This window comes from Cryptotermes secundus, unplaced genomic scaffold, assembly GCF_002891405.2.
Source record: "Cryptotermes secundus unplaced genomic scaffold, Csec_1.0 scaffold2, whole genome shotgun sequence".
Classification (NCBI taxonomy): Eukaryota; Metazoa; Arthropoda; class Insecta; order Blattodea; family Kalotermitidae; genus Cryptotermes; species Cryptotermes secundus.
In genome coordinates, this window is record NW_019728496.1 from 613,043 (window position 1) to 635,802 (window position 22,760).

The 22,760-nt window shown below is 43.2% G+C and overlaps 1 protein-coding gene across 1 annotated transcript in view; it reads left to right on the forward strand.

The window, feature by feature from the left end:
- The window catches only part of LOC111865124 (E3 ubiquitin-protein ligase Zswim2-like), a 111,099-nt gene extending 90,505 nt beyond the window's left edge, over positions 1-20,594 (forward strand). The window contains exon 12 of the mRNA XM_033751693.1: positions 20,476-20,594. Within this exon, the coding sequence (XP_033607584.1) occupies positions 20,476-20,528 (53 nt within the window). The 3' untranslated portion in view covers positions 20,529-20,594. The remainder of the gene's footprint in view (positions 1-20,475) is intronic.
- The last annotated feature ends 2,166 nt before the right edge of the window (positions 20,595-22,760 follow it).

Genomic DNA, 22,760 nt, shown 5'->3' on the forward strand with positions numbered 1-22,760 from the left:
AACGCTGGTAACCACCTGCAAGACTACAAGATGTCAAGACCGAGAAGATCAAAATATAAATCCTCACATTAATAATAATAATGATGATCTTTAAAGTGTGACATATTCTCTGAAACATCCTGTCGTATTGTAGGCAATATTTGTACACTTCCTGTACTTAGCAGCCGGTTTTCTGAGATTTTAAACATGCCAAAACTGTAAAAGGTTGTGTTGGGGGTTGAGGAATATTATTTCTCCCTCACTGTGCCTGCTTGTTTGACCGCGGAGGGGGAAAGAAAGCGTTGGTTTTACTTTCGACAACAGGGTTACCAACCTTAAAGTTCTGGTCTCGAACCTTGGACCTTATGTGAGCTCAGGTGGGCCACAAGCTCATGTATCACTTATCTGAGATGGGGAAGCGAGTGGCTTGGAAGGGATGAAGCGTATAATTCAAAATTGCAACCCTCTGTCACGTAGCGGCAGTTAAATCACGTTGCAATGCCTAACCAAACACACCCTTCAAAGGAAGACTGCTACTGTGCATGCCCTTCCTCTAAATGGACGTACATACAAAAGCTTGTGTATAGCGCAAACAGTACTGGTTACGGCGCTAGGCGTACCCTTCTACATATCATCTGCCAGTTCACAGAAACGCATTGCTGTGTTCATTCATCTGTATGGCTGTGACTTTGTCTGCAGGTGTTGTGGGAAACCACGATAAACACCAATCAGAACAGTCGTTGTTCCAGCCAAAATTCGGATCAGCACCATTTGAATTTATGTCAGAAATGTTACTGATTGACTCAACTTTTNTTTTCATTTCCCCATATCGTCCAGACTGGCTCTGGGGCCCACCCAGCCGCCTATCCAATGCGTACCGTGGTCTCTTTCCCGGGGGGTAAAGTAACCTGAGCGTGAAGCTGACCACTCACCTCCGACTACTGCCGAGGTGAAGAAAACGTGGATTTATACATCCACTCCCCCATACGACATCATGGCATAGTGTTTAATTAGTTAGGCATAGGGACAACTTTACCTTTTTTCGACGTTTCGGAGGAATCTGCTGTTTTCGTGATTAATTTAGAATAGCTATACTTTGTCCATTGACATCAGAGAAATGAAAGCAACAGGCTGGTAAGTAAAGAAGATGGAAAATGCTCGTTTCCCTAAACGCTGGTAACCACCTGCAAGACTACAAGATGTCAAGACCGAGAAGATCAAAATATAAATCCTCACATTAATAATAATAATGATGATCTTTAAAGTGTGACATATTCTCTGAAACATCCTGTCGTATTGTAGGCAATATTTGTACACTTCCTGTACTTAGCAGCCGGTTTTCTGAGATTTTAAACATGCCAAAACTGTAAAAGGTTGTGTTGGGGGTTGAGGAATATTATTTCTCCCTCACTGTGCCTGCTTGTTTGACCGCGGAGGGGGAAAGAAAGCGTTGGTTTTACTTTCGACAACAGGGTTACCAACCTTAAAGTTCTGGTCTCGAACCTTGGACCTTATGTGAGCTCAGGTGGGCCACAAGCTCATGTATCACTTATCTGAGATGGGGAAGCGAGTGGCTTGGAAGGGATGAAGCGTATAATTCAAAATTGCAACCCTCTGTCACGTAGCGGCAGTTAAATCACGTTGCAATGCCTAACCAAACACACCCTTCAAAGGAAGACTGCTACTGTGCATGCCCTTCCTCTAAATGGACGTACATACAAAAGCTTGTGTATAGCGCAAACAGTACTGGTTACGGCGCTAGGCGTACCCTTCTACATATCATCTGCCAGTTCACAGAAACGCATTGCTGTGTTCATTCATCTGTATGGCTGTGACTTTGTCTGCAGGTGTTGTGGGAAACCACGATAAACACCAATCAGAACAGTCGTTGTTCCAGCCAAAATTCGGATCAGCACCATTTGAATTTATGTCAGAAATGTTACTGATTGACTCAACTTTTCGTCGATTTATGGGTGAAGCCGAAGGTCCCTCCGAATCGTAGTAACTTTCTGCCGAACGCTGTGACTTAGCTCAGGCGGTTAGTCGCCGGTTTCCTGCCGCGGCTTCCCTGGTTCGAGCCAAGGTCAGGTCATGTGGAATTTGTGGTGGACAAAGTGGAACTGGAGCAGATTTTCTCCGAGTACTTCTGTTTCCCCTACCAATTCTCATTCCACCGACTGCTCCACATTCACCATCATCTATTAGCCGGGGCTGGTACAATAGGCCAAATAGTGGCCGACGTACCAAGTGGACTCAGTCTCACCCCACACGTAGAAACTAAAACTTTCTGCCAGATCATATGGCGTCCCTTTCAAGGATACCGTAAATCAACTACCCTAAAGATGGGAGTCAGGTGTTGCCTTCGAAACTTTGGTAAATTTGTACCAATATATGAGGCATTATTAGATACAAATACAAGCAACAAACAGCACTAAACACAGACAACTAAAGTGAAAGACACACTAAAAAGGAAAACTGAAACGGCCGCTAAAAAAAGACAGGACAAAAATATCCTATGAAGCTAATTAACACAACAACAATGTGCCTAAGGGTCCTAAGGATAAAATGTACAGTACAGTGGTCTCCCCAGACAATAAAGTTTTCCTGATGATGGCCCATGTGTGGCCGAAATATGTAGCAATGACATCGAATGTACATAGTTAATGATATTTAAAATATACGAGAAACACTTTTTAGTTAATTAAATATATTTTAAGAAAGGATTGACTTTGTTGTATTACAGACTGAATCCTATACAATTAGAATAAAATTATAAGTAAGCATAGGTTCTGCTGTATACACGTTCTGGATGTATAATTGTAAATGTCTTGATGAGAACAGAATACAGAGTTGTTATGGACACGGAAATGAACTCTAAGATTCCATAAAGTTCTCAGAATATTATCTTGTTAGGGGACTCAGTTACAATCCACGTGCTACGCGAACGAGGGTGCGCAATCGTTACTTGCTGATAAACACAGTTATAGCCTTTTTTTACAATTTAATAGAATTTCTTTTCAATGTACCTGTGATTATACGCCAGTAGGAAATTCGGACATATTTAAACAGGATGTAGGATTTCAGGTTCTCACAGCGGTTGTTATGAAGAGTTTCATCTTCTGCGATATAAGGCCGTGTAGAATTGTTACCTGCTTCACTGTGATTTCTTATTTGGATTCTTCCATTCTGAAGATGGAGGCTACAAGTTACTCCGAAACATCTGTCGACTTTCAACGGACCACACGATGTTATGTCACAGAAGACAGAACTCTTCATATTTACGCAGAAATTTTCTTCAGTAAACTTTCCTACACAAGGTATGAACTCAGTGGCTTCAGTCCGCAAGCGAACTATACCGACCGAGCGACCGCCACTTGTCGGCGAAGTTAGTGCCAACTATAGCGGATAGAGGGTGTCGCGTGGTCAGTGCAACAAATTTCCAAGGCCGTTAATCTCGGTTTTCTAGACCGGAGCCGCTATTTCCTTGAAATAGCTCCTCAATTAACCTTACGAGGCTGAGTGGATCTCGTTCCAGACCCGCTACTTCTCAGAAAATCTTTTAGCGTCGGGAATGGAACCCGGCACCTCTGGATCTGTAGCCAGGAACTTCGACCACCAGACCACAGAGAAGTTAAGACGTATTTGTTAGGTGGGCTAGGATAGAGAACGTATCCGTTTGTGTGCCGTAAGCGAACCAATCAGTGCCTGATTCTACTCACCTATCACACGCTTTGAACGCCGGCTCGGCCAGATCAGCGCAACTTTTTGAGAAGTTTAAAATATACATGAAGATGCACGTACGGGTTGGTGGGTGACTTCCGGCCGCCTACGCGTTCACAGAAATAATTAACGCTGAAGTTGTAGGGACCGGTCTCGAATTCAGGTCATCGAATTGGGAATTAAGCCGATGCGTTATTTAAGGTAGCGTTTCGCAGCGCCTGCAGTTGATTGAACGGTACGGGGCGTCAGTCAATCTGTAGGGCCGTGTGAGGCTTGAAGGGTTAAACAGAGGTCGTGTTTCATGAAGATCAGACGCTTCTGGAATGTGACGTCATGTATTATTTTATTTATTTACTTGTGGTTTATTTAATAAAACTCCCTCAGCCTACATAGCGTCCAACGATAGGCTAATTTAATGGACAATGAATTGGAAACATGTGGAAGGAAACTGCCATGTTCCAGTTTCTGGCACGGAAATGGAATTTTCCAGCAGGGTGTGAGTAAAATCGTGAAAACCCTCAGTCAGAATGAGTCCCATCCGAGATTCGAATAGGCCACATCCAGACTACAGACTGGAAACTTTATACCGATGAGGTGGATTTTATTTTCAAATTACTTAATCCTTCCAGCCTCACAATGGCCCTGGGGTCGACTCAGCGTCTAACAGAAATGAGTAACAGGAATCTTCCTTGGAGCTAAAAGGCGGCCGGTGCTTAAGACTGAGAACCTTACCGCCATCTGTGAGCTGACAGTCTAGATAAAATGTGAGAGCCTCGACGTCTCACAACCCTATGGGCCTCCGCGGTCTGTTACGAGGATACCTTCTCTTTAACCTTTAGACATTAAAGTTACGTAACTATTCATGTACGTCGCCGTTGATACATGCAGTGTAACAGGAGAACTTTCTTTATATAATGCAGCATGTGAAAGGAAATCAGGCTTTTATTATTTTACCTGGAGGGCTATATCACCACCAGCTTAGGTAAACTTAGTATCGATATACAACCATATATGTTCACATTATCACACGTTGTCACTCGCTCGGTCTTCAGTTCGGGACTCTGTGATCCTGCAGTTGGCTGCTTACGTAACTGTAGAGGAAACTGACGTTGAAGAATTGTATTTATGAACGGAAAACCGGAAAGGGAGATCTCACTAAGGTGACACTGTCCTCGATAGGAGGGATCGTACTGAAATGGATGTTGGAGGATTAGTATAGACTGAATTCCTCTAGCGCAAGGTATTGTCCACAGGTGTGTTATTGTACGGATGAGGTAATGAACCTTCAAATTCCATAAAAGGAGGGAAATATCTTGACCAAATAAGTAATTATTGTCCACTCAGGAAAAGAGTTATTTACATGTTAAATAAAAGTGAGCATATACTGAGACACCGGGTGTTAGGCCGCGCTTGGGGTCCGACCCTGAGGGAACATTTTCCGCCTTTACGGAGCTAAAATCATTGCAAATATTACCTATCAATCTTGTGAGATTTTATCTTTCCATTTTGGTGATTATGATGATTATCGTCTTCTGCTTTATGACGCCGTGTAAAGTGATAGATGTTCATCGACATTTCGGAGGTATGTTTTGCCTCCAAGTTCAGGATAATTCTCGGGCTATTACAAATATAGCTACGCTGCTGACTAACTGACTGACGCTCTCCTAGACCATAACAGATTATTCGGTCGATTAATTAATCAACCGGTTATTCTGTTGAAGGTGACGTCAGTAATTGACCCCGGCACTGTTTTATCATCTGCTAGCTAACTAAATTCATGGTGCTGAGCCCTTCTTGGGAAACCGCCAGTTGTGCAACTACTCAAGAACATTTCCCAGCAATTTATGGAACCCGAAGATTCATTACCGTGGTCACAAAAGCCCTCTACAGGTCCCTCTCCTGAGCCAGGGCTTATCATCTGCTGTTGAAGAATTAGAGATATCATTCAGACACGTTAATTTGTGCCTCAGTCAGGCAGAATAGCCGGCTGGAGGTGAGTGATCAGGTTTACACTTCGACTGTCCCCACTGGCAGGGAAATAGCCCCACACGAAGAAAAAGACACTGGGTGGGACCAGCTTACAGTCTGGCCGGTTCGAGAAAAATGATTAGCCCTCCTAACGACTGTCAAATCTCGGCCCTTCAGTCTTTAATTAATGAATTTTAATTAGTTCAGATTTTAATTACTTAAATTTGGACTACAGGGGGAATTACAGTTCGATTCCCGGTAGGTATAGAGACTTTTCTCCACTGCATCTAGACCGGTACTAGATCCCACCCAGGTTTTCCTCGAGTCGGTAGCGTGGGGTGTAAAGCGGTCATAGCGTGAAGCTGAATGCCTACCTCCGGTTAGTGCCGAGACTGGGAACGCTTGGAGCTGTTCTTCTGCGCCACCACGCGCCTTCATTGCGGGGTGTTTAATTAAGCACTGCTGCAACTTCTATCCTTTGTCCCGTGGACTGCCCAGCGTATTTCCCTCGCCACACTGTCGTTGAACAGTGCTAGCGGTCCCTACTTCGAGTCTGGTGCTACAGACAGCACCAGCAGAGAAAACAAAAGCGAAGCGCTCTGCGTTTCCAGGAACAGAATTAAGCAGCTAATAAAGGGGCACTCTCTCTTTGTTTCTATCGTGTCAGCGCTCACTGTGTCTGGCTGATTGCTGTAGTTTGTGAGTTGCAAGAGCTCCCTCACTCACGAAGCCGTCCCTTTAGGATCTTTATTTCACGCAGACGGATGCTGAAATGACCCTTAACGATAATGACATTGGACGTGTTCCCTTGTTGCAGCCGTTCCATGGCCAAGTATCGAGGTGTTGCGTCTGTTTCCTTGTACGAGTAAGTTCGTGTGAAATTTATACCTATTTAATTTCAGAAGCTTTGGTTAGGTTGTTTGGTTGATCTATATGTTTTTGATGCCTATTTAATTTCAGAAGCTTTGGTTAGGTTGTTTGGTTGATCTATGTTTTGTATGATTTGATTGATTATTTGGTTTGTTATTTCGATTGGTTTATTTGATTTGTTGGGTTGAGTGATTTTGCTTGTTAGTTTGAATGGTATGATTTGTTGGTTCGATCGGTTTAATGACTTGCTTTGTTTGATCAGTTTTTCTTTGTTGGCTTCGTTTGCTTGATTATTTTGATTTTTTTTTGTTCTGTTGGCTCGTTTGATTGGTTGGTTCGATTGATTAGTTAGTGTTTTGATTAATTTAGTTTTATTCAGTTACTGGTTCTCTGTGTTTCTTTGTTGACAAGTTTGACCGATTCCTCAGTCAGCTGTTAGATGATTAGGAACTAAGTGAAAAGGTTCTCACAGGCCAGAAATTTTACACATCTTACTTAATTACTCATGAAGCTGAGCCCTTCTTGAGAAGCCGCCAATTCTGCAGCCACTCAAGAAGTTCCCAGCATTTTATGGAACCCGAAGGTTCATCACCGTGTTCACAAAAGCCCTCCACTGGTACACATCCTGAGCCAGATCAATCCAATCCATACCTTCCCATCCTATTTTTCTAAGATCCATTTTAATATTGTCCACCCACCTACGCCTTGGTCTTCCAATGGTCTCTTTCCTTCTGGCTTTCCCACCAATATCCTATATGCATTCCTGTCCTCCCCCATTCGTGCTACATGCCCTGCCCACCTCATCCTCCTTGACTTGATCATTCTAATTATACTTGGAGAAGAGTACAAGTTATGAAGCTCCTCATTATGCAGTTTACTCCAACCTCCTGTCACATCATCTCTCTTCGGTTCAAATATTCTCCTCAACACCCTGTTTTCAAACACCCTCAGTCTAAGATTCACACCCATACAGAGCCACACACGTATGTTTCGATAATTCACCTTAATCAAATTCGAGCAAGCTTCTGTGATTTCGACTGGAGAAACAGATGCGTGGGTCATTTCTGTGGATGTGAGTACTGTATACAATGTAACATGACGGTGAGCTTGATAGGTTGGAAATTCTTTGCGTGGGTTTCTGGGTTTGAGACCCGCTCGGGACATATCCGTTTGTTTCTTACGTTCTACTCAGCTTCACTCTCCCTCCTGAAGCTGCGATGCGGTGGCCTTGCCTTGCCGTCGACCGACCGGACGTAATGATTCCAGCGACCGGCATTCCTCGAGAAGGCCACGAGTGACGTCATCACTTATGATAGACTCAGGGATTCGGAAGGTGGATCTGTCACAAAGGAATGTGGGATCTAACCCTTGCTATCAAACACCTTCAGTCTGAAGCGTCAGTGAAGGTGCCGGCCGTAGTTCGAGCCTTAGTTCGTACCTTCTCGATGGGGAGACGCGAGATTTAAGGTTTTTCTCGTCTGTGAATATCCATATTGTGGACTTCTGGGTTATGATACCATCTGATAGGTGGGTACGAATGTTTCAGGGAAACCAGGATATGAACGCAGTACGTTCCTTCGAAACTTTGTTACGAATTTACAAGAATGCGTGGAGCAATATCCCTGAAGATAAGAATTTGAATACATCCTGTTAATTGATTACTTCTTTAAGATTGTCACTAATTTTCTCAGTGACTTCTTGGTACGTACCACGTTAATAAAGAGACTCACTGGCTAACAATCTTCAAGAAGCACATGCTTGACTTCTTTGTTTATTTATACTTGGTTTTCGACATCAAGAATACATAGATCTATACAGCCATTCCACCATACGCCTTCATGGCGTAGTGCTTAATTAGTTAAGCACAGGGAAAACTTAATCTTTTTTTTCTACGGTATATAGCTCTGACGCTGACGGAGGAAAAGTAAACAAAAAATTATTTTATTTATTTAATGATGATTACAGTTCCCCTCAGATCATACAGAGTCCAATGACTGGATATTTAGTGAAAATAAATTTAAACACTATAGAAGAGAACGGTTGAGGCTTAAATACAGATACCATCCCGTCATATTTCCCCCGATGGCCTGAGGAAAACACCAAAAACCTCAGTCAGACAGAAAAGCTGGACTGCGGGTCGAGATTTAAACATCGGATGTTCAGAAGTTCCACAAACTTCACTGCAACGTTTGGTCATTGTCATTTTTGAGATGATGATTGTCGCTAATCTGGTCAGTAAATCCGGCACGTTTAATGAAAGGCCCAGATTTAGCCTAGGTTTTCCAATCAAAATGCTGCAAACGTTTATCTCCAGCCGGCTGACTCCGGTTACCTTCAGCCTACGGCTAATTCTTCTTCACGCAGAAACCCGTTTACGAAATAAACAGAGTCCTATTTGAGAAGATATTAGAAGCCATTTCCAGCATTATGGAACCCGAAGGTTCGTTGCCGTATCCACAAAAATCCGCTACTAGTCCCTTTCCTGTTCCAGATGAATCCAGTCCACAACCTCCGAACTTACCTCTTTAAGTTTAATTTTATTCATTGTGGTCTTTCACACTACTCTGTATCATAGAATGATCTGACAACACTGTCCAGTGTGCCTTCACATGTTTCGATCAGTTATTACCATCTTCAGTAGGCATAACAACACGCAGAGGAAACTAACATTACATTGATCACAGTACATCAAGCTGAATCCAAGTTCTATATAAAGATTTTAATTAAGATAAAATATGGTTGAGTTTAAAAATTATTAAAATTCGTAATATATAAAATCTTAAACCTCTAAGGTTCGTGTCTTCGTGCCTCTTCCATGAACGGGATATTGGGGTGATATTGTCGTCCTTAGAAGTCTGCGCAGTGCTGTTTCCTCCTTTTTATAGTTGGTTAAGAATCTGTGTTGTTGAGCTGTTTCTCCTTTCGTTTTGTGTGGAGGCGCTCGCGCCTCTGTGATATCCGTATGAGTGTTGTTCGAAAGTCACAAACTTCGCCGACAAACGGCGGTCACTTCTTCGGTCGGTATAGTTCGTCTGAGGACTAAGGCAACGGAGTTTAGTTTTTAGTTTATGATAGTTGTTCTATCGCCCACGCCTAGGCTCTCAACTTCCGTCAGGCCTTCCTAACGGAACTCTTTGAGTGCAATTGATTTCTGTCCTATGCTTGCTACATTGTCCCTCGATCTACTTGTTCTGCTCCTCGTTCCATGTTCCTCTCTTAACGTGAGAGACCACGTTCCACACCCAAGCAGACCTAAAGGAACTCCCACTGCCCGCTTGACAAAAAGGTGATGTCCCTGTGCTTTTAGTTAAGCACTATGCCATGAAGACATATGGGGGCGTGGAGATACAGCTCCATAATTCTTAACCTCGGCATTAGACGGAGGTGAGAGGTCAGCTTTACACTCCGGTCGCTTTATCCCCCGAGAAATTTCTCTTGGTGCTCATGGGATAGGAAACTGGGTGGAACCCAGAGCCGACCTGGACGCTGTAGAGAAGAGGAAAGTCTTGCCACTGCCGATAATCGAAACCCGACCGTCTAGCCCGTAGCCCGTCCCTATACCGACGCCATGTTTGTCTGGCTATCGGTCTAACAATCCGCACCTTTTAAAGCAGTGCCATTTGCGAGCTTACGAAGAATCGAATCCACGACTTGCAGCTGTCAGGAGTGTTTATTTGCAAACAGAGCTGGTGTCCACGATCTAATAAATTTTTATGTCGTGGTCAGACGAGGCTATTGAGTGAAGGGTGAGCAACCCCTTGTAAGACGACGGACGTCCATCTATCCCTCTTGTTAGCAGCAAGACCCCTCAATATAAGTGATGACCAGTGAACAGACATTAGCACGTGCGATCGGCGCAGGAGTGGCATATGACACATAGATATGCAACTTGTAATGGCACATGAATGGGTCCCAACATATGTAACGCACGTGGATTCAGTTTGGAAAATATTAAGAGGCCGTGTACTGAAATTTACTGTAGTCTGAGAGATGACGCCAGATAGTTTGGTAGAGAGGCAGCAGATTTCATCGAAATATTAATATCTATCTGCAGAAATACAATTTATAAGTCTAGAATCTTCATTGTTTTCGCAGTAGAAATCTCAAAATTCACGAGGCTTTTACTGCAGTTTAAACGTAAGCGCCTTATTTGGAGGTAACTTACATCTGACCACCCCTTATCTGTCACTGCTGTTATCAGTAAAGATACTACAATGACATTTTTGGAGAGGATTCTTCAAAGAGCTTAAGCTTGATAAGACATATTCTAAACTTACTTGCAAATCTTGTCTAGCTCTATAGAAAAGAGTCTTTGTGAAGCTGGTAGTTGCTCACATAGTTAAATTCCTCGCATTTCATGGAATTCAAAGGTTCATTTCAGTGTTGACACACGATTCACGTACTAGTCCTCATTATTATTAAAATAATTTTGATCTCAACTTCACATCCTAATTTCTCGACGCTATTCTCCCATCTACGTCTTGGTCTTCAAAGTGGGGTACTTCTTTCAGGGTTTCTAACCAAACTCTTAAGCACTTCCGTTCTCAGCCATGCGTGTTATATGCTCCGCCCATCTTACTCTCGTTCATTTATTTATATTAATAGTACCTGATAAACAGTAAAACTTTAAAGGTCGTCTGTATGGGATTTACTCCATTCTTCTGTTACTTTCTTCTCCTCAGACCCAAGTTTCCCCCCCCCACACACACACACACCCCTGCCTTCCACTTTTCAATTTGACGGCTAAATAAATCTTTAAGCTACAAAAAACAAAAAACAAACTGCGTGATTTCAGTCCGCAAGCGAACTATACCGACCTAGCGACCGCCGCTTGTTGGCGAAGTTAGTGCGAACTTTTGCGAATAGAGAGTGTCGCGTGGTCAGCGCAACGGATCCCCACGGCCGTTAATCTCGGTCTTTTAGAACGGAACCGCTATTTCCATTCAAGTAGCTCCTCAGTTATCGTCACGAGGCTGAGGGGACACCGTTCCAGACCCACTACTTTTCAGAAAATCTGGTAGCGTCGGGATCGAACCCGGACCCCTGGATCTGTAGCCAGGAACTCTGACCACGAGACCACAGAGACGGTTTATTAAGCTTGTGTCTCTAACAGTTTTAATTATCTGAGCTATATTTCCATAATAGATGTTAAGAATTAAATGAGAAATATGCTTATTATTTTTCTCACCTTCCATGGAAGAGGTGGTCTGTCCCACAGTGAGCAGTTTCGTCACTGTCTCTTCATGACGTATCATTTGGGTGCGCAAGTCAGGTGGGAATGCGTGGGCAGGACATGTAGCACTAGGGGGAGGCGAGAGAGGTCTCGGTTTCAAAAGCTGAAGGGAAGAAACTACATGAGAAACCTAGGTGCAGATGAGAGGATAATTTTAAGAACGATCTTTAAAGAAATGCGGAGAAACTGTGGTCTTGATTCAAATGACTCAGGTTCAGCGGCTTAAAATATATAATTAATTTAATTGGAACAAAAATGTCTGAGAAAAATTCCTATGCAGATAATAAATTTTATGTTTATCTTTAAATGTATGTTCATAAAGGTCACACATTTCTGTATAATAAAATCGTAATGATGCTGCGTGAAATTATGTCAATATAGTGCATTATCAGAGCACTGGACGCACAGTTGCAGGTAGTACTAAATTTTCCGGTACGCGGATCTCCCAGGAGTAGTTATTCTTTCGTCAGCTTTCGTCAAAACTTGTGAAAAATATTTATTTCGCTGAGTTTCCCCTAATCTGTGTTCTGTACGCTGTCAGTATTCAATCTGTTGATGCCGTGACTGAGTTCCGAGTACGTGGAGCCCTTAGTAGGAAGTAAGCTTCTTGCTTTCTGCAGGTCACATCTGCGACAGGATGCATGCTGCCTGATCCTCCTGTACTTAGCTCCTTATTGCTATTCAGAGGTGTTATATACATTTGCATAATCCGTCAATTTACTGCGGACAGTTTCTTTGAAGGGGTGAAAGTTTCACAGGAAGGGAGGTTAATCCATCTAATTGCAGTCGGAGGCAGATCCGGTATGGCACTCGCTAATCCGGTGCGTCGCGTGCGGCTGACCGGTTGCGCACGCGCGGTGCCGAGTGACCACTACTGACCACTGGGGCACGGCCACTCAACTGAATGTCCACTGTCAGGTTGTTTTGTATGTACAACGTTCGCTTGTCATTTCCCCGGCACAGAAGTCAATAGTTGCAGCTATTCAGTTCTTCTGGGCAATAACACCTTGAAGTCCGGTACCACAAGAGGTATCTTATACTCCCCCCCCCCACGGTATCAATATGTTGGTCAAATCAAGGAGAATGAGGTGGGAGGGACATGCAGGACGCATGCGAGAGAAGAGAATTGCATACAAAGTTTTTGTAGGAAAACCGGAAGGAAGGAGACAACTTTGAAGACCTTAGCGTAGATGGGAGGATAGTACTAACGACTAACTAACTTCATGGAACTGAGTCCTGGAGAAGCAGCCAGTTGCTTAGCTACTAAAGAATTTCCAAATATTTTATGGAACACGAAGGTTCAATACCGTGTTCACAAGAGCCTTACACTGGTCCCTATACTTAGCCAGCTCAGTCCAGTATATACTACCCCATCCTATCTAATATCCTAATATTATCCTTCCGCCTACGTCTTCCTAGTGGTCTCTTTCCTTCTGACTTTTCTGCAGAAAACCTGCATTCATTTTTTTCTCATCATGTGTGGTACATACATGTGGTACCCATCTCATCCATTTTAACTTAATCATTCTAATTGTATCTGGCGAAAAGTACGAGTTATGAAAATTCTAATTATTCAGTTTTCTTAAACTTCATATCATTTCATCCATCTTCTGTTCGGATATCCCTCTCAGCCTCCGTTGTCAGTACCTTACTGACACAGATCTTGGCGTGCACCATATTTTTCTGGCTTACGACAAGGGATACGGGTTAGCTCTAGTAAACACGATAGTGAATCATGGGTTTCCATAAAATTCTGGGAACCTCTTGACTAGGTGAGCAACTGTTAAGTTCTCAAGAAGGGATCTGATCCATACAATTACTTGTTAATAGTCAGGAAGGCGGTTAGCAACGTTTCAGAAGAGGAATCTAACTTTATATTCAGAGTCAATTTTGTGATATATTTCTCCCATAAAATTTTTCATTGTACTGCCCCATCAATACAATACCATACTCTCTACCTATCAGACTGTACGGTGTAAGGCAGTATACGTCCATACCTGTCACGGCGGGAGTTCTCGTCTCACCAAATCTGCATATTTATTTTCAAACTCTACTTACCGAGAATCGTTCTGCAGACCTCCCCGCTGTGATCCTAGCCCTTGGGGTCAAGTAGTGACCGGAAGGCGCGTGGCATACCCGATGGTTCTTCAGAGTGCCCGCACCTCCAACTCTTCAATCATCCTTCCGGTCCGAGCGTGAAGCCAAACCGGCCTTCCAGTGGCTGATGCGTACGACACAGAACGACAGTTACAAATCAAGATGACATCCATGAAGTAATTAAGGACAGATTAAAGTCGGGGAGTGCCTGGTACCATTGAGAGCAAGATATTCGGAACTGGTTTAGGCAGTTTTCACGTCAGACAAGATTAATAGCTCAGCAGATATTGGGGGACTGTAATTATGCTCCGGTAAAAACATGGAATTTCTCTCGTTACAATTTCCAAATATCTACAGTCTTCTCTTTGGTTAGATCACTCATATCCGAGCCCTGCCCCGGTCTAGAAGGACCCGAGCCTTATCACAAGGCTCTGTATTCACACTCATCACGTAATTATTGCTGACTTTGAGGCTCATTCCTGAGGAATGTGCACCCAACTCAGCCGTCCTTCTGTCGGTAGATATGCAGTCAACAATTGGAGAAGGTATGTTCTGAAACAAGGAAGAACGCAATGCACCAACGCATAGATGCAACGAAGGGACCTGCATTTACGAGTATATTAACAAGAGAAGAGAGCAGTTTCCTTATCAAAAATATGTTAACACCTGATGGTGACCATACTGGCCGAAGCATGCAGGGAACTTTTAAACTTTTAAAGTTAACAAGTTTTGTGCGACGCGATGTTTGCACGAAAACTGTTAATAATGGACACTAAACTCAGGAAGATTCCTGGTACTCATTTCTGTTAGAGGTTAGAAGGGTTAGGTCAATTGAAAAATTTAATTGCCTCATCGGAAGCCGAACCCGCGACCATCCGGCTTGTGCCTCAACCAACTATGCCACAGCGCGCCACCAAAATATAAGGTATTCATACAAAATTCGTAGTAAAATTACTGAAAATGGAGTCAGGGGATTCCAAAACAAGTAATTTTTACCAGACTACACGGGTTCACATCACAGAAGACTGTATGACATAAGTTCCTTTATAGCTTTATATTTGTTTTTATCTTTATGGAGCCCATTCTTCCCATTGCTGTTTTCTTTGCAAAAATCAATTCATATTTTCAACAATTTTCAAAATAATATCTGAAAGTTTGTGACGTTGGTACACTAATACAATCATTGTGTTTGTGGACATTATCCATCATCCCTTTTTCTTATTTAAACACAAAGTTCTGAAGATTGGAGATAGGGACTGGCCCTATCGATTGGGCCTAAATGTGTATGAGTTCAGCGAAACGTTGTGTTCTTTAAATAAAAATGCAGGACAATGGATAATGTCGAGAAACACAGTAATTGAATTTTCAAAATGACATTGTGTTCCAGATTTCATTTTTGAGGCACTCACATTTATGATTATTGCTGTTACGGAAAAGCCAATAACCTTTTATGGGGGGCGCAGAAGAAGCGGCACGGGTCTTGTATATTTTACAACTTGTCGAATTTCTAAACCTTTGTAGTGCAATTCATACACTTCCAAACAACAAGATTCCAGGCGGCACAGGTACAAATCTTCAAAGGACTAAGGCCAGGGAATACCGTTTTAACTGATCCTCAGCTTAACCCGGCTGTGGTAGCGGCTTGCAAAACCCCCCCAACGGCAAGTCCTTCCACCCCTAATATCGAAAACACGTGTTAAGTATTTGTCCACATGCTTAATTAAAAATACCATATGAAGATGTTTGGGACCGCCTCTGTGGTAAGAGATCCTGGCTACAGATCCAGAGGTCCGGGTTCGATTCCTGGCGTTACCAGATTTTCTGAAAAGTAGTGGGTGTGGAACGGGGTCCACTCAGCCTCGTGAGGATAATTGAGGAGTTATTTCAAGGAAATAGAGGCTCCAGTCTAGAAAACCAAGATTAATGGCCGTGGGGATCCGTTGCACTGACCACGTGACACCATCTATCCGCATTTGCACTAACTTCACTCGGTCACTCGGTCGGTATAGTTCGCTTGCGGACTGCAGGCCACGGAGTTATATGAAGGTGTGTAGGGAAGTGGAGTTATGGTTATGTATTCTTGGCCTCGGTAATAGATGGTGGTTGGTTGGAATTATTCCACGGAAGTTTTAGCGACGAATAAAAAGTCCCCCCTCCCCTCCCCGGTAGACATTGGGTGAGCCCCAAAGCGTTCTGGGCGCTGCGACGAAGTGGAAATTTCTACCCCTGTCGGGATTTGAACAGCTTGTCCAGCCAGTGGTCTATTCACATCGGTCATGATGAATTATCACTGCAGGTCATTTTGTTTGTACGCGCATCCTTCCCCGTTGCAGGGTCACACACTGTCACTGTCGGCTTGCAAGCGTAGGCCGTGTGTGCGGCAGATGTGACCCGTCCGAGCAAGTGTACGTTGTATATGGATAACTTAGGACGTCATGCTGTTACAGCGGAAAGAGAAACAAGTTAACTGGTGTTTTGAAAGTCGATAGATTTCTTTTCCCCCAAGCTGCTGGGATAGATAGTTTTCGAAGACGGAGCAACCAGAAAGTTTGCTTACAAATTTATTTCAAACCAATTAAGATTATTTTTACTGATCGCTGTTGAGTATTCCAAACCTAAAAATACTTTTAAGAATAATTTTAATTTTTAGTATCATTAATTATGGGCACGCGGTAGCGTAGTTGGTTGAGGCACTATGCCACAAGCCGGAAGGTCGCGGGATCGAATCCCGATGAGGTGGACTTTTTTCAATTTACCTAATCCTTCCAGTCACACTATGGCTCTGGGGTCGCTCAGCCTCTAACAGAAATGAGTACCAGGAATATTCTTGGCGGTAAAGGGCGGCCGACGCGTAAGGCTGACAAACTTACCGCCATCTATGAGCAGATTGTCTAGAAAATGTGGGAACCTCAACATCTCACAACCTTATGGGCCTCTACGGCCTGGTACAGGGATACCTTTTCTTACTTTTAATGTTACTGATTGATATATTTCCTTCCTTGGGTGGTTTTGTTAGCGTTTGCAAAAATTTGGAGGAATATGCCTGGCTTGCACAACCCCTTCCCCAATGTCGGTGCCATGATTATCAAGACATTCATTTAATCCTCAGAATTACTGGGGTTTTTTAACTTTTTCCATCGTCCGGAATTCTAGGTAATAGAAGACACGACGTTTCGGAAACTGGATCTGTTTCCGTCCGGTGTCTCTCCTACTCACCAGAGGATGGAAACAGATCAAGTTTTCTAAACGTTCTGTTCTCTAACTGTTAGAATACAGGACAATGGACAGACTTCCCCCCCAAAAACAATAATTCTGGATGTTATACACCATCGTCAGAACCCTTTAGAATCTACTCACTCAACTAATGACTTACTCTGGGGCATACTCGTATATAAGGCCGAGCCATAGCTCAAGCGGTTAGTCGCCGGCTTCCCACCGCGGCAACCCGAGTTCGAGCCCAGGCCAGGTCATGTGGAATTTGTGGTGAACAAAGTGACATTGGCGCAGTTTTCCTCCGAGTACTTCGGTTTCTACTGCCAATTCTCATTCCGCCGACTGCTCTACACTCACCATCCGGGGCTGGTACAATAGGCCAGTCAGTGGCCGACGTACCAAGTGGACTCAGTCTCATCCCACCCCAAGAAATTTGAGTTTTTTGCTGGTTGTGACGCAAGTAATTCAGTTTTAATTTTTCTAGTTCGTTGATAGTAGTACGAGAGATTGTGTCCGTGTTACAGAGAGTCAGTAGTCGAATACTGACCCATTTAAGTAGCTACCATGTTGTTATTATTAATATTATTATTGTAATGAGTGATCTGCCTTGGGTCTAAATATTCCCCAGAACGCCCGGAATCCGTGTTTTTCCTTCAGTGCCAGAGAGCTCATTTCAGAACCAAACAAAACAAGTGATAAAATATTTAGAGAATATATTTGAAACCAGGGAGAATAATAATAGTTTGTGAACTGAATACTAACAGGTATTGCCAGAGTTTATTCTACGCATGGTTTCATCATCTCGGGGGTTTTTTTTTTTTGTAACTGCTGTTACCTCCTCGGTTTTGGTTTTGAAGCTGTTGTGATTTCTTGCTGTACAGAGGTTCTTTCTTTATATGCCTCTTAATAGATAAGCCATCTGATGGTAGCATTGCATGATGCGATCCTCCCTTCAGATTCTATATCATTCTGTTTGCTAATGTCTGCGCGGCAAGGCCATGACGGATTGCGCCTCTCTTTTGTTCCTAGCCCAGAATTAGCTGTGCGAGTGAAGACACAGTATTTCTTTTACAGAGAATGAAGAAATTACTACGAGAATAATCAAGAATATAGTTCAGTAAAATCTGTCTAGGGCCGGTCACGGTAGCCGAGCGGTCTAAGGCATGTACTGTCTTCGCTCGCTTGGAAACCGGGATCGTGGGTTCGAATCCCACTCAGGGAATGGATGTTTAGTTTGTGTGTGTGCGTTTTTCTGTGTTTGTATACAGGTAGAGGCCTTGCGACGAGCTGATCACCCGCCCAACGAGTCCTACCGAATGTGTCAGAGCTAGAAAAACCGAAGTGAACGGAGAAGTTCATGGAGGTAGGCCTAGGCCCACTGGGGCTGTAGTGCCAAGGGGGAAGAAAAATCTGTCTAGAAACAAAAGCAGGGGGATCTGTTTCATATTCACGTCTCGTTAGCAGAATTCAGGCAATGTCCGTAACACACACAAATTGAGTTAATAGATCCACTGAAAATATGACAGAGTTCATATATTTGTGAACGACGAATCTTTCTGAGGGGGGTAAAAGGCGGCCAGTGCTTAAGGCTGACAACCTTACAGCCATCTGTGAGCCGATTGTTTAGAAAATGTGAGAGCCTCGATGTCTCACAACCCTATGGGCCTCCATGGTCTGTTACAGGGATAGCTTTAATGATCCAGATTTACGTTTATAGATGAAGTAAATGCATTCTAATTTTGAAAATTCTTGTTACCGTTACGTTCGGACTCGTTAGTCTTCCCGTCTGCTACCTGAATAATGCGAAGGTTAAAATATATAAAACTCTAAATTTGTCTGTTGTTTTGTATGGCTCGATTCTCATATTGAAGGAAGAATACAGACTGACGGTATACGAGAAAAGTTTACTGAAGACAGTAGTTTGATCCGAGGCGGAAGAAGTAACAGAAGTGTGGATAAAATTGCATTATGAGGAGCTTCATAATTTATGCTCTTCAATGATGATGACACCAAGGAGCACGAGACGATCATGGCCACTGACGCGAGTGGAAGAGAAATGCATACCAATTATTGTAGGAAAACCTGGCGGAAAAGGATAACTTGGAATACCTAAGAGTAGATGGAGAAAAGTACTGAAATGAATTTTAAGAAATAGGGAAGGGGTGTGGTCTGCATTCATCTGGTTCAGGGTAAGGACCAGTGGAGGGCTGTTGTGAACACGGTAATAAAACTTAGGCTTTATAAAATTGTGAGAATGTCTTTACCTTAGCAACTATTAGCTTTTCAGGATGGATTTTCTCCCATGGAGTTAATACAAAAAAAGCCTGCCATTAACAGGGCCTGATTCTTATCCTTTTAGGCAAGCTTATATTATATATATATGAGACAAACACCGTCCTACACTACACCTACACTGCATGTAGTGTGGAGGAGGGAAAGAAGAAAGAACTGCAATTAAATTGTTGCACTTAAGACGGTGTTTGTCTCATATATATTGTGTGAGTGTAACAGAATGCTCAAATATAATATTGTAAGCTTATATTATTCTTAAATGACAAGCTTCTATTTTTAAAATATTGTATATAGTGTTCAAGACCCGTTTCCATTTTGAAAATAAATGCATATGTATATATGCTGATATGAAACTATCCTTATTACCTAGCAATGTCTTTACACATTTAAATACAGAACTGAACGGCAAACAACTCATGAAACATACATAGTTGAGGGGCTGTCGTTTACACCTCAGAAATTTTATATAATAAAATAAAATAAGTGCATAAAATAAGTGCCAGGGTAGAGCCCCGGAGATCAAACACACACTAGGGAGCGCTCTGACCCCCCCCCCTTTCCTCCGGCTCGACTACAGCCTTGATTATGTCACGTGTTTATATTCCTAATCTGAAGACACTATATATTGCTGTTACTCTGTTTCAGCGTTTTTCATTTATTTCACTTCCACTTAGATAATTAATGTATCCTGAGCATATCCATTCATGTGTTTAGTTTGCAATTCAATGCATTCCGGCACGAATGTTTCGGAAGGACTTGCTGCCTCCTCCTTCAGGTTAGAAATATAGGTCGATTGTGAAATAAAGTGGCAAGGGTGTAGGGTGAGGGAGTGGGAGGCTGACCCAGCAGCTACACGGCGCCAGATCCCAGAGGGCATGGAATCTTCAGTCACTGTCATGAGAACCTCATATTTATCATACCTCGTACGTTTTCTCCTAAATGGACGTTGACTGAAATTTCGTCCAGAAGGAATCTCTGCAGGAACTAGCGGGGGTTTGACTCTCTGTACGAAGTCGTTATATATTAAGAAGAAATTCGATCCTGAGTTCAGGAAGCAAGGTCCGTGAATCCCCTTCCTTATTGTGATTTTTCTTTCTTTTTAGATTTTGACCTGAAGAACACCTCGCAAAGCTCATGGGGTGCAATGCGCTTCTAAACAAGTCATTTCATACTGCAAGGCCCAGTAAGGCTTCCAGATCACAGCAGTCAGTTCTGGAAGACGTGGACGAACGGCTGGACTGGATAGGGGTGAGTTGCTTCCACCGCTAGCAGCACCACCACGCATTGTATTGATCTGACCTCACCCCCAACCCTTACATCTCTGCCACCCCCAACTGGACCACCGTCACGTCTTACATACCTTGTTCACGCTGGACGCCAACACCACTTGCGACTTCTGTCCCTAGTCTTCTGCTAAACATTAGCTTCTCGAGAAGAACTCTGCCCCAGGGCGCTAGTCAGTTAGTGTGAGACACTATGCTACAGGCCACAAGGTCGCGGGTTCGGTTCCCCTTGGAGTCATTGGGTTTTCCTATCGACCTAATAATTCCAGGCGCATTAAGACCCTGGATCGACTCAGTCTCTAATGGAAATGAGTACCAGGAATCTTCTTGGAGGGGGGGGGGTAAAGTGTGGCCGGCGGGTGAGGCTGACAACTTCACCGCCATCTGTCTAGCAAATGTGGGAGCTTCGACGTCTCACAATCCTATGGACCTCCACAGCCTGTTTTAGGGATAGCTTTACATTTACATTTACGATTGCTCGGTTTGATGCTTAATTAAGGGCATGGACAGCTTTACCTTGCCATCATCCCTACTATTGGAAACCCCTTTGATCTGCAATGGATTCCTAGACTTCAGAATAATCCGTGGCAGGTTTTGAGACAAAAAGATATTACACGTAATTTATCATAGCCTTGTTTCAAACCTTTGCTAATGCAGTGCAGTGATTTTCTACTGGTCCTAGCAAGTACAGTTATTCTTGGTTTCAGGTCCCTTTGGGACTCATGACCAATTTTGTGTTCATGCCTCCTCTACGAGAGAAGGAAAGCTTTCGTGAAATAAAATAACTGCATATGATCTCTTTGAGACGCGAACGGAAGAAGAATGGCAATATCCTAGATCTAGGTAAATAAGCAGGTCCCAGCGATGTCGCTCTATTTGCTGTATTTAAGTGTGATTAAGTGAACTTGTAACCAAGGTGCTAATAAATCAAATCATCCGAACTAGAACCCGTCATTCCCGCCACGCGTACCGCCCTACACGTATATCCATGAACAGTGGTTCATTAATTTAAAACCACCCAAATGAAAGCTAAATACTGATTCCGCTAGGCCGCTATTTTAGATCTGAACAGAAATTGTATAGTTTTTTTTTCTGAAATCTGTTTCTGCATCGAATTTCAGGATCTTTTTATGAATTGGGAGTTTTTTTATTGCTAGTGGGGTGGGACTAAGTCCCTTGTACTGCGGCCACTTCTGGCTTATTGTACCAGCCCCAGATGATAGGTGAGGGTGATTGTGGAGCAATTGGTGGAATGAAGATTGGCAGGGGAAACTGAAGTACTCGGAGAAAACCTACCCCAGCGCCACTTTGTCCACCACAAATCTCACTTGACCAGACCCGGGATCGAATCCGTGCCGCCGCAGTGGGAAGCCAGCGAATAACCGCTTGAGCTATGGCGCGGCCCTATGAATTGGAGTTACTGTCGCTTCTACCTTGGCATATTCATACGACTGCCATGTTGGTATTATTTAGAGCACGAAATTTTAAGCATCAAAGTTAGGTGGCCTATATTAATGTTGTGTTTATGTAAAGTTTCGTGCAATTCTCTAATTTCATTCGTAAGATATTAGTTGGGCACAGAGAGACGTATATGCTCTATTTTCTGATAAAACAAGGAGACTGTTCATGTGAGAAATCGGAATGCAAACCTTGAATGTGTGCTTCACTGCACGACGCACCGCTCCGCGACCAGGTCTGCCAACTTACAGCTGTACCGGGTAGTCTTGTGGCTAGAACAAGGAGACCGGAGGGGCGAATTGCCGGTTGTAGGTCAGAACCTCGTCACCGCACTTCCCTCTTCTGGGTCAGGGTTTCTTTGATTCATTTCGCTTCTTCTATCAGCCATTTCGTATTTTTTTCTTGCATACATTTGTCCGAATGTCTCACTGTAGGGATTAGTGCTCCGGCTTCACATTCAGTGGACATAGACTGCGAGTCTTGATCCAACTTATTCTGAATAACATGATTCATGGTTTTCCTAGCAAATTATTAGATAGTATCTCAAAATAGGCCACGACTGATTCTTTTTCAGCTCATCATTCGCAGATAACCCAATACTATATAACGAATATAGTTGAAAAGCGTCGTTAAATTCAGGAAGAGTA